A 12,500-nucleotide genomic window follows, 5' to 3' on the forward strand; every position below is an offset into this window, starting at 1 on the left:
TCCAAAGCCATTACCAAGAAAACCAATTGATTTTGTCAGCGATTTTCATGTAGAAGGTAAAACATGGTTTATGCATGATCATGAAGTTCGGCACATGAAACGTTCGACGTCTGAAATCAAAGCCGATCCACGGCGAATTACGGTGGTTTCGCCCCGTAGCGAGTTCGCCCCGTTGAAGTTCGCCCCCTATACAACCGAGTTCGCCCCACAGTTTACCAAAGTAGATCGAGTTCGCCCCATTTTCGTGCAATCTTTTATTATTTTTTTTCTGCAACTGAGCTTGAAAAAGAAACCGAAGTTTGAGCCAGTTAACCATTCTGTACATATATTTTGTCACTAACGAACTCTGATTGGTTGGAGTAAATTTTTATTGTCTTGATGTCCAATCCACCAATCACGATGCGGGGTTCTATGGCCAGAACAAGTCAAAATATTATTCGCGGTCATCAAACTAACACTGGCTGGCCTTAATTTTAAGCGTGCAGGTGTGTTTGGGCCCTCACCAGTTTAGAATACAATATAACGCTATTATTTTTGTTTCCTTGGACAGAGTCTTAGGCCTAAACGCATTAGCAAACTGATAAAGAACCACTAGGAGTGGAGCGGAAAGGATCACTCGGGCGCCGGCCGAAGGTAAGTAACTCCTAGTATTTCTCCTGAACGATATAAAGAATTCGACGCTCTGCTGGCAGAGTTGTCAAACAAGCTCGAACTTTCGACTGGCGCCGTACGTTACGTTTTTAACGCTGAAACAGGCAAGATGATCACCGATGTGAACGAACTTCAGTACGGTTCCTGTTATGTCTTTGTATGTGTATACAGATTGTATTTATCATGCATATCGATGTGCATTCTTTGCAATCTTATGATTAAAATTACCAGTATTAGATGCTTCATTGTAAACCTGGTCTTTTCTTTACATAATATTTAAAAAAAATGAACTTTTCATGGTTTTATGAGAAATCTGACTATAAATGAAGGTACAGTAGATCCAGTGAGGGTGAATGTGTTCTGTAGAAAGAGTAAATATTACTCTGACAAGGGGAGTAAAGTTTAAGAGGGTAAATTTTACTCTTGAAAAGGAGTGGTTTTGTACCTTTTTGTCTCACCCCAGTTTTGGAGTTAATTTAACTCTGTCAAGGGTAAATTGAACTCCATTTAAAGAGTTCAATTCACTCCAATAGAAGGATAAAATTTACTCTTGTATTGGAGTGAATTTTACACCACAGGAGGGGTAAACAATACTGGAGTAAATTTTTACCCCAACAAAAGAGTAAAAGATATAGGAGTACATTTTACTCCAAAAACGGAGTAAGCATTTCCGGAGTGAATTTTACTCCAAAAATGGAGTGGTTTTGTACCTTTTTTTTAACTCCCTTTTTGGAGTTAAATCTACTCCTTGAAAATAACAGTGCAAGGGTCCATGTTTTATCCTTTTCCTTCAACTGATGAAATAGCTAATTAGGGATAATATGTTTTGTAGCAGGTTGTTGGAATGGAAATAACGTGGGCGTTACGTCTATTTTGTTAGCATGTAGCGTGACATCAGACAAACTGGTTTCAAGTGAAAGCAGCCGGTGAGGCAAAGGCGGGTGAAACACTAGTGTAGCAACACAGAAAACGTGTGAAATCCTATTCATGTAATCAAGTCTTGATATGGGTTGGTGAAAGCCGGTTTACAGCTGCAAAGGTTCCAGATTAACATTGTAGTGAATGATGCGGCGGGTGACCTCCAGCTCTAGGAAGCTACATGAAGATCATGAAACTATAAGTTAAAAACAAGAAATAGACATTGGCGCATGATGTTCGTACAAAGAACAGCTGAGGCAGAAAGAAACTAAGAAAATTCGGCCACTTATAACATACCGTTGCTGGAAGCTCTATACTGGCGATTTTCGTCATGTTGTCAACAGGCAAAATTAGAATAAATATCTTTTTCATAACATTTCCAGAAGGCTGAATCCAGCATTTTCACATTTTAGCTGCATTGCGTCATTTGCCATCTCGTGGAACATGGGCTTTGAATCAGCAAACGAAATTAAATGAGTCATACTGTAGCCCCAACATAGAACCCATCATTTGGTTGCTCCACTGCAGGTTATAAATTCGGATTTTTATCGAATTCTGTACAACGAGGTGCTGTTTCAAGTCTCGCTATCGGAAATCTTCTCCTTCGCGGCTGTTTATTTGTTATTGTTGCATCGCAGTTGCAGTTGTTTTGCCACAGAGGGAGGTCAAATGTATTGCTCATAGGGGTGTAGTACATTGCTTTTTAACCAATGAAATCACTGCCTCGTAATTCTATTGTCCATCCTGCCCAGATTATAACTCGGATACCTTTCAGGTATTCCGAGTAATAACAATGGCGCCACTAAGGGGTAAAACTGAAGAATATAAGAAGATGGAGTTCTCTTTAGAGTTAACAAATTGTTCGATGTCCCTTCTGGATGAAGGCTGTCGAATGAAACTGAAGTATTTATGATGGACTTAGCCTTCGTTTTGTTTACTTAGAGTACGAAGAGTGACAGTTTCAGGGTACCAACATTTTTAGTTATTATTTTAAATGATAAACAATGTCCCACTTTATGCTATGACTGTTTCCATTGATTCTTCCAGTAATTTGTGACAGGAATTTTTAATTACTATTTTTAGTTACATTAGATGGGCAGGTTGCCTTTTTCTTAACACAAAGGTCAACAATTGGAGAAGTCTATACTCATTGAATTATATATTTTTTTTCTTAAATTCTTGCTGAAAACTAGAAATGTAAAAGTTTCCGCTCTGTTTTAAAATATAAGATGTAGCCACAAAGAAACCGCTCATTCCAGTCGAAAACAATCCTCTATAACTGCGGAAATGCCTTGTGCGACTGTAGGCCGTACGTAAACCAGGCTTAAAGACGGCAAAAACCGCTCAATACGATTCCGCAACGAGTGGCAATCACCCTTCGAAAAGTGCGGCTTCTTGAAAAGAGGGAGATAGCAACTTCACAGAGACAAGAACTTACTCTCATGCACAAGTAGCAAAGATGACAGGTTTTATATTGCAGTTGGAACCGTTCCATTAATTTCAATTCGTTGTTAAAGACTCGATAACCATGATGGTCAATGACGCATTTCAGGTGCTTCATTTCTTTGGAATAAAAGCGTACAGACACCGCCCGCTGTATTGCATGACGTCTTGTTCTGTCAATTCTAAAATCAGAAAAGATTTGACAATAATTATCGTAAAGGCATTCTTTCATACCGCGAGGCGACGCACAAGGGAGCATTTTTCAGCGGTCAAGCCCGCTATCCATCCTTCTATCCCCTCTCTCATACCATAAACAACATTGGCGAGGGGGAGGGGTTGTATCAGGATTGCAAAAGTAGTTTTCATAATCCAACACTGCATGGTTGATTCATGCCTTGGGTACTCCACGTGTGGCACTGGTCAGTGGGTGCTTACCTGCGTCGCAACCAGGCGATGCTGAAAGTGCAATTTTCCTTCCTCTCAATCCAAACACAGCCTCAATCTTAAAAAACAAGGAAACAAAAAGGAATTAATTAACAGCTCTCTTTTTCAATTTTCATCAGTGGGCGATACACAATGTTTGTTTTGCTTAATGGACGGTGGCCAGCAGCATATCCTTCTGACTTCTGACGCAAACATAAAATAAATGTTAAAATTCCGCCCAGTTTGAAAATGTTTTTAGTTTGGTCTGGAAGTATTCTTTGAATGAGATCGCGGCTTCATGGGATTCGTCTCGGACGTCTCTTAAAATCTCGCCCTTCCAGATGCTGTCCGTAATTTTATCGTCCCGTTCAGAATGACTGCCCTTGTGTCTCCGGGATCCTTGGACCTTTGATACTGGTGCAAATAATGGAAGAATGCTTACACTTCTCGGTCGCAAGAAAACAACTTACCTCCCGAGTAAGCAGGGCTAAGTTCATCAGGTGCTCTCCCTGTGGATTTTCTAGCAGCACTGTGGCTTCATCTCCCTTGGCGCTTTGAGTAGGTTTAACTCCACAGAGCTTGACATTTACAAATCGACACACAGGGGAGGGGGTGATTTGATTTTCAGCCGGGAGGGGAGAGGCTTCTGTTGTACTGTTTACACCATTCGTATTGCTTGTCTGGAAAAAAAATAAGGTTCAAGCAGAGATGAAGGTTACTTGCCATACCATTTTCACTGGTAAACTTTAGTAGAAATACTGAAACCACAGCTGTACGACAAACAAACCAACCGAATTTTCAGCCGTTGTAAAGACAGAGAATGGTTTTCCTGGAGCACAGTCTTCTTGTATTCGATTGTCTGCTTCACTCGATGGCTTGATTTCAATTTTCACGAGCTGAAAACAAAGAAAAAGTGTTGTCGTTATTGTTAACACTTTGAAATTAAGCACTGAGGAATTGAATTGTTCCGGCTTAACCTATCAAATGAGCCAATCAGGACGCAAAGCCACTTCCGTGCCGCCGGCGCTAGGCGCTGATAGGCTGAAAATGTAGCGCGAGATTTATGGGCCAATCACTAAGCATTATAAACCTAAATTAAAGAAATCGTTAAGTTAATTTCAATATTTAACAGAAAACACTTAAAATTCCATACCCATCCACTTCTTATCATTGAAACAAAACTGTAAAAGAGATTCATCATGAAAATGTTCCTAAAAAAGATACCTCCAGAGCTTTGCGAAGGAATGGTTTGTTTTCCTCAAGTACTTGTCTTTCATCAAATTGTAGAGTTGTCTCCAAGGCCGACGGGCCGTCGCGTTCCACACATTCCTGTAGATATGATCATGTCATGAAGCAATATTATTTCAACTTACTGGTTTTTAACGAGTGACCAAAGTTTTCCTTGAACTAGAGAGAGCCTCATTAGCCCCTAGAGTCCTTGATCCTTGCGTGGTGAGAGAACTGACCTACTGCTAACGTCACGGTGGCCCCGGGTCCGATTGCCAAACTCGGCATCATATGTGGATTGAGTTTTACTTGGAGAGGTTTCCCAAGTAATCCGGTTTTCCCCTCTGCGTTTGATTATTTCCATGTAGTGTCCCCAATTAGTGCTCCATCACTAGAAGACTTGACACTTAAATAAAAGTTCATTACTTTCGACGACCACAAGACTGCAGTCACTCGAGAATAAAAAGAAATGAGATCCTGTTTTCCCGTCTTTAAAAATCTCCACGAGTCTGCACGCAAAGAGATGAACATCATGGCACGGTTGTTCAAAAGCCGATTAACGCTAATCCCTGATTAAAAATCAACGAAGGAGTTTATTTCTCTACTTCCAAATGCTGTTCAACGGTAATATTCGGCAAAACTTTACAATAGAAGAAGTCAATCTTGAAAAACAAAAATAACCAAACCAAACTTTCACCAAAAAGTTGAAAACAGGAAACATAATTTTACAATGACTGCAAAAATTTTCGCGCGCTCATTGGCTAATTTTTATTGTCAATAAGCGGACAGACACAAATTTATAATTCATGAGATAACAAGACGCTCCATAAAAGCGTACACTGGGTTGCCTGTGGTACGTGTTACACAAAAACAGAAGGCACTGAATTGGGTGGTATTGAACTGCAGGGTTCCAGTTAATATTTTCAAGTGGTGGGTGATTAAGACCATGAGGGCCACCCACATGTCGCGCCAGCAGAGGCCCTTTGGCTCACACGTTCACACCTTTAATTATTTTGTAATATCCTGTCCCATTTTGAGGTCTTCTAGTTTTTTAAGCTTTGGTAATTCAGTTTAAAGATAACAAAACACGCTCTTGAGTAAAATTCACTCGTTTCTTCTCAGATAAGGGAAAAAAACAACAGTTTTTATATATAGCTCTGAATCGAATTCTCATCGAAAGATTAATGACAATCGATCGTAAAAAGACGAAGATTTCTGCAGTCTCTGACTTTTATGATGTTTTGTCAAAAGGAAGAAATTGATCACGTGCTAGGCAACCATAAAGGTGCATGTGATCACCTTGTGTCAACTGAATGAACTACGGGAAAGCATGTTAATCGTTGGTCGTTTTCAGAGTAAAACAACGTCTTTGGTTTTTTAATTTTGTTGTAATATTTAACTGAATATTTACATTTCATCTGTCGGGTCAGGAAGCCTTCTTTGTCGGGTTCCTGAGGACGTATCTATTTTGACTTCAGGGTGAACTATTTACACAATCGCGAGGTTGAGCGGCCATGTAATTGAAAATCTGAACATTCATGAGATACAAAAACGAATTATCGCAAATCACAATGCTGACAAGCACAAAAGCAGAAGAAATGTTTAATGAATACGAAGTTTGTTACTATGTCAATGTTTTTGGGTTAGAAGTCCATTACTCGTCCCTTTTAAGACTCCACATTTTTTTTTTCAGCGCGTGTCTTGTTCGGTATCCAATTGACTTTCCATTATTGAACTCCATAAGGGCATATTTTGTTTAAAGATCCACTAAAACGCCATTCGCGTTACATGACTTTCGACGCCATTGCCGGTTAAGTTAATCATTCTACTGTGTCCACCAGAGAAATCTACGCATTTCCCACTACCCTCTCGATCCTAAGAAAATACGCGCAGAAGGCTCTATGCACAAAGACACCACTTAGCAGGGGAGTGACAGGCAAGACTTTTACCGACACGGAAAAAAAAAAACGAATAAAATAAAACTAACAAATGAAACGCAGATTCCGCCTGGGTTTGGCAACCCAGAAATGACGCCATAATGCTCGCATCAGATTGAAGTTTCTCGCATTTTTGTCTCGCTTTCTTCTCGTGTTTTCACTTAATTTTGACCCCTCTGCCTTTTTGTTATTGTAAAAAACAAATTGATGTCAGTTTTTCATGCGTCTGTCCCGTTATTGATCATGTATTTCGTCATAGCATGGTCAAAGTAGTCTGCGGATCCACTCGGCTCCACAGCTACTTTGACAATGTTATGACGCAATTCATGATCAATAACAGGACAGACGCATGAAAAACTGACATCAATTTGTTAAGTTTACGCTAATCCTGGATCAAGTTAATCGGCTTTCGAAAAACCGGGCCCAGTTTAATATCACTAAAATTGTAATGAATGGAAGGCTCTCTTTAACTTTTATTTGAAATCTTTAAGGTTGTACAAGCTTGCTCAGCCGGCATTTTAACTAATATGAACGTCCAATTCAAGTCTCTCGGAGTTTTTTCTTAAGTTCGCATCCGTACCTTGACATGTTGAACAAATGGCATCAGCTTTTTCATGGCGCTTTTCACTTCCGGTACAGCTTTCATCCGGTTCATGATATCCCTGTTATCGGGGAAATTTCCTCCCAGTTCATTGTACATCTCCTTGAGGGTGTTCAGAGTGGCGTGTTGCCATGGAGGATAAGCACTGGCCACATAAATGATTCCAAGGGTTGGTTTTACTGGAGGTGCTGCATCTTTCTGTCGACGGAATTATTACAAAATATTGTCACATATATCCTTCCATTAAACTACTAAGAATATTGGAACTCGACCAATTTTCAAGATACTGCAACTCACATGAAGCATTGACCGCCCATGTTTTCACACTTAGAGGCATCTCTATAGTTTAGGGTACGGTTTAAGTCGGAAGAGATGCTCGGCACAATGTCAAAAGAGGGGACAGTGCGGGCTTTTTACTTGAACGTTTTACAGATGTCACAAACGAGCGTTCTGAGAATGGGGCCACCTGTTCGGCGCTCTACACTGCAAATTTCAATTCCTTTGACTTGCTCATTTGGTAGAACAAGTGTAACTCTTAGATTCCCACAAAGGTTATGGATGATTTTTAATTTCACGTGTGCCTAAAATTCTCGCCGTAAGTTGCTTTTTTCCAGAATGATGGTGAAGACCACTTACCTTTTTTCCCTTGGGATTCATCATGGCCTTGATTCGCACACGGAATTCGTGCGCACATCCTGTTAGGTAATCCGCTGACTTTAACAGCGGCTGTTCGACGTTTCCTGCAACCGGCCAAGAGGCATTCATAATGCTTCCGCTCTACAAGAAAAAAATACCAATACTTCATTTGGGAATGCAAATAGGCCATTGAAAGACCGAACGTCTTGACAACTCCTACAATTGTGATGTAAAATTCGCAATGCTCCCACAGGGAAAATTATACTCCGAAGCGAAAACAAAAGTGTTGGTGGAAACGCGCTCTAAGCAGATCGTCACAAAAGAGGCACTAAAATCTACCTTTCCCAACAGTTCCCAAAGGTGCTCAGCGAGATGAGGACAGATTGGTGAAAGAAGCAGCGTTTGTACCTAAAACAAAGAAAATACCAAGTATAAATGTAATGCGAAGGGACAGAAGCCTTGTTTAGAAAATCCACATAATCCAAGCACCATAGAATGCTTGTGCCAAAAGTAGATCCGCCAGAATCTGGCTCGACACTTCACGACAAATACATAACAACTCTAGCACAAAAGGGAATCAGAAACTCCAGTTGACATAAACCAAAGCTCGGACTGAATTGAAACCCATAGTACCAATATGCGCTGGTTATAGCGTTTGGATGATTAACATAGCATTTACAGTAGATTTCGTGATACTCACCTCAATAAACCTGAAAACAAGGTCTCTCTGCATTCCTGTCATACAATTCTCTCGGTATCGATCTCTCGCTGCTTGCAGTTCGTAGAAACCTGTTTTAAGAGCCTCTCGGAACATCATGCCCTTGTAGTTAGCATCTGTTTCTTTGATGGCTTTGTTTATGCAACTGCAAATGAAAGAAATGAATGTATGTATTTAAAGTGTGGGTTATAATAGACGAAGAGTGTCATGAAGTGATCCTAGCAGTTATAATATGGACAATGGGCCCTTTGCATGAAACTGTCACATGGCATAAAATCTTCCCTGCTGGATGGCAAGCTACGCACTGGGGCATCCAAAACAAAGAAAAGTCACGCTTTGTTTCAGAGGCTGTTGCATACCTTTTGTCATCCAGTATGGCGGATTTTGTATCATGTGACAATATTATGCAAAGAGCCCATTCAAGCAATTGTCACTTATAGACATCTGAGAAATTCAGGAGGCGTCGACAGGATTCGAACTCCAAGTCATAACCTCTGCTATGCCGATAAAATGCTTTGCCAACTGACGAATGAAGCCACTCGATTGGGAGCAAGTCAATTAGTTGGACTTATGTGTTCCCGCGAAAGGACTCGATAAATGAATTGCATGTATGTATCTGAAGTGCGGGTTGTGACCGAAAGAAAAAAGTGATCATCACTTGTAAACCAACATTTCTAAATTCCAATTCGATCGGATGCAGCACCTCCCTGAAAACCACTTTCTCGTCAGTGGAGCTTCTTGGGTAAATATCATTAATTAAATTCATCATACTTACCTGGACAATAGACCATTTTACAGTTGTAGCTAAGTTACCTGGCCTAAGAATGGAAGCGAGGCTGCCGGTGACACTGGTTTGATACAAACCTTTGTGCTTTTCTAATGTTAATGTAAACTAATAGTAATAAATAACACTTAATATTTCTATAGCGCTTTTTACAATGAAAGATCAAAAGCGCTTTACAAAATGAAATAAAATAGTAAATCTAATTACAATAATTAATAAAGAAATGATTAAAATTATGTAATAATTATAATATGTACAAGTAGAAATATTTAATAATAACTTCTTACTAACCGAGCGCGAGGGCCGTACTGGGGAATATTGGCCCGAGGTCGTGGCAGTACGGACCGAGCGCAGCGAGGTCCGTACAAAAACGACCGAGGGCCAATATTCCCCAGTACGGCTTGAGCTAGCTCGGTTAGTAAGTAGTTTATTATGTGGCTTTTTAATTACCTTTTGCTTTGTTTTTGCAAGCCCGTAATCGGCCCGTGGGCATTACGGGAGAATAATGCCCTACAATTCAGTCACAATTAGCCAATCAGAGCGTGCGTTATATCGGCTGCAAACACAAGCCATATAATAATATTTAATATTTCTAATTAGAATTACAACAACACAATTTACATGATAAAAGCAGTGAGGTCTGTTTCAATACAAGATCACAGCCACTCACAGGCCAGGTCACTGAGCAAACAACTGTAAAATGGCCTACAATGGCCACGTGAGTCCAACAAATTGTCCCGGTGAATGCGAGGATCAATTCACTCTTGTTGACATTTTGTATGTTCCCGCTTTGGTTGGTTTTAAAGGGAACCTCCACCAAAACAACAAAATAACTTTAAGCCACAGAACATAATGTTTGCAATTCAAAATTTTCAAACTTTTTCCAAAGAAAGCGTTCGTATCCGAAAAAAGTGAATTTCAAAAACGCTTGTTTTGGCTTTCCAATTTCACGAGGGCCGCCATCTTGAATATTTGTAATCTGCGATCAGGCTCTATTTTAGTTTCGCGTGGTACGTAATGTGGAGTTGGCGAAACGAAAAGTGGCGCCTGACCAAATTCCTCTTCGATATTCCTTCCGCCTAATTTTTTTGATTGATTGACATGTCCTTCATCGGCCAATCAAACTTACTTCCATTACACCAATACACGCGTGGACGGCAGAGTCACGCTATTTTGTCTTGACCAGAGTTGATTACCGTGGGAGGAATATTATAAACGAATTCGAAAGTTACCGTTGGCTTTCATTTGAGAGAAACACATTTACAGCATGGAGAATGTTACTTTCTGTACCTTTTCGACGACTATATTGCGGCAAAGGCCGGCGTAATTCTTCCTCCGAACTTCACCGAATATGCAATCGTTTTAAGCTAAACATCTTAATTTGTAATTGAGATAACCTAGCATTTTGGCGTTGGACGGTTTGGCAATAGATTTTTAAAGACAAAAAAAAGGAGAAATACATTATTCCTTTAACGTGTTTGCCCATGAAGGTTTCTTTGGTGATTTTTTCGGGTAATATCTTCAGTTGCAGTGTATTTCTAGAAGTTGCGCGCAGTAAAATCATGATAATTATAAATTTGGCAGTTAATCTTTTGATGGAGTACGAACAGTAAGATGAACTCGCAAAGTTTCTTTTATTTTTGTACAATTGGTCTATCTGGAAACATGCCATTTTACTTTCTGGAGTGCAAGTTTTAAGTTCAATCAACTGGAAATATTATGAAGCAATCTTGACTCCAAATTGTGCAACAAACCGTGTCATGTACAGTAAGTGATACACAGATATTCAAAACATGCATAATTCGTGTAACTTGCGATTTTATCAGCATCCCCTCGTGTTGATATATATGTCCTTTGTCTCATCCAGGAAACCAATATGCATCGGCTTTCATTGCCATTTGAAAGAACCAGCTATTTAGCTTTCAAAACATCAGGGAAGTTTGTGCCAAAGTATTTTCAACCACATGGCCACAGACGGCTCGACAACGGAATCGCTAATTTCACTCTTTCCAGAGATTCAAACCCGATTCTGGACAAGTAATGAGATGTTTCAGATGGCATATCTCCATTTATACAAATAAAATCAAGTTGCACCGTCCACGTCATTGTAAGAACGGATGGCAGCAAATTTTTTCGTACACTTATGGCTAGGCCTTTACACATTCTGCTCGAAACAAAGGCTATTCTGCTCAAAAGAATTGCCTCCAAAAAAGGCTATTTTGCTCGAGATTATGCTCCAAAAGTACTATCATGCTCGAATTATGCTTCTGTAAAAATCGATATTCCTGGGTTCAAAATACTCAAACATGATAAATAAGACATTACATCGCTCTTCCAGGGTGAGGCTAACCCAACATTATTTAATCCTTAAAACTAACATGGGTAATAACTTGTAAAAAGAATCTGGGACAACAATGAACCATATCAGAAATGTGTAAAGGCCTATCAGTGACTTCTACCGGTTGCGGGTTTGGTTCCGCCATCTTGTTTTGCTCTGATGCTCGTGCCCAGCTCCCTCTCAGACTCGTTCCCAGGCCCCAGAATATGCAAAATGGCCAAAAATAGCCTAATCTGCTCGGATTATGCCCCAATCATATATTCTGCTCCTGAGTCCATATTATGCTCGAAATTCTGCCGGCAGAATGTGTAAAGGCCTACTTATGGCGGATTAGTCTCGAGGACTTCGCGAGAGCTCCGCTCAATCACGATGGCATTTTCACTTCCGGCGTTTCAACAGCCAATCAGATCACGTGTTTGGTAGGCCAAAATTTGGCCGACCGTCCGGAATTCTTGAGAGACTTTTGGACAGGCCCAATTTTAGCGAGCGACGACATAAGAGAACATATGGGCGAAGCTAAAAATGGGCCTGATCGCAGGTTAGAATATTTGTGACGTGCCGTGGTCGCCTAATCTCGTACCCAGATCTCGCACGGTCATACGGAAGGGAGATCTGGTAAAGTTCGATTTCGAGCATGCTCAGTGCCAGCGAGGCCCGAAATACGGGCTTTTCTATCACTGCGCATGTTCGTACTCGCTGTTGTGATTTTGGGTGATTTTGCCGAATAAACATGGATTTCGAGAGTATTCTTGAAGAGATTCTTTTGGGTAGAGGACAAGGAAACCTTAAACTTAAGCCCAAACAGAAAGAAGCGCTACAGGCGA

The 12,500-nt window shown here is 40.3% G+C and overlaps 1 protein-coding gene and 1 long non-coding RNA gene across 2 annotated transcripts in view; one reads left to right on the plus strand and one right to left on the minus strand.

The window, feature by feature from the left end:
* LOC138014939 (uncharacterized) overlaps nt 1-1,743 on the plus strand; it is a 2,270-nt gene extending 527 nt beyond the window's left edge. The window contains exons 2-3 of the long non-coding RNA XR_011125450.1: nt 551-633; nt 1,484-1,743. This is a non-coding gene — a long non-coding RNA (uncharacterized lncRNA). The remainder of the gene's footprint in view (nt 1-550; nt 634-1,483) is intronic.
* Nucleotides 1,744-2,715: 972 nt separating this feature from the next.
* Nucleotides 2,716-12,500, minus strand: part of LOC138014938 (leucine--tRNA ligase, cytoplasmic-like) — a 64,787-nt gene continuing 55,002 nt past the window's right edge. Inside the window, exons 28-36 of the mRNA XM_068861832.1 lie at nt 8,537-8,699; nt 8,176-8,244; nt 7,837-7,977; nt 7,180-7,398; nt 4,660-4,764; nt 4,227-4,331; nt 3,906-4,115; nt 3,448-3,514; nt 2,716-3,194 (exon numbers count right to left, since the gene is read on the minus strand). Of these exons, the coding sequence (XP_068717933.1) occupies nt 3,127-3,194; nt 3,448-3,514; nt 3,906-4,115; nt 4,227-4,331; nt 4,660-4,764; nt 7,180-7,398; nt 7,837-7,977; nt 8,176-8,244; nt 8,537-8,699 (1,147 nt within the window). The 3' untranslated portion in view covers nt 2,716-3,126. The remainder of the gene's footprint in view (nt 3,195-3,447; nt 3,515-3,905; nt 4,116-4,226; nt 4,332-4,659; nt 4,765-7,179; nt 7,399-7,836; nt 7,978-8,175; nt 8,245-8,536; nt 8,700-12,500) is intronic.

Source organism: Montipora capricornis, chromosome 9 (assembly GCF_036669925.1).
Source record: "Montipora capricornis isolate CH-2021 chromosome 9, ASM3666992v2, whole genome shotgun sequence".
Taxonomy (NCBI): domain Eukaryota; kingdom Metazoa; phylum Cnidaria; class Anthozoa; order Scleractinia; family Acroporidae; genus Montipora; species Montipora capricornis.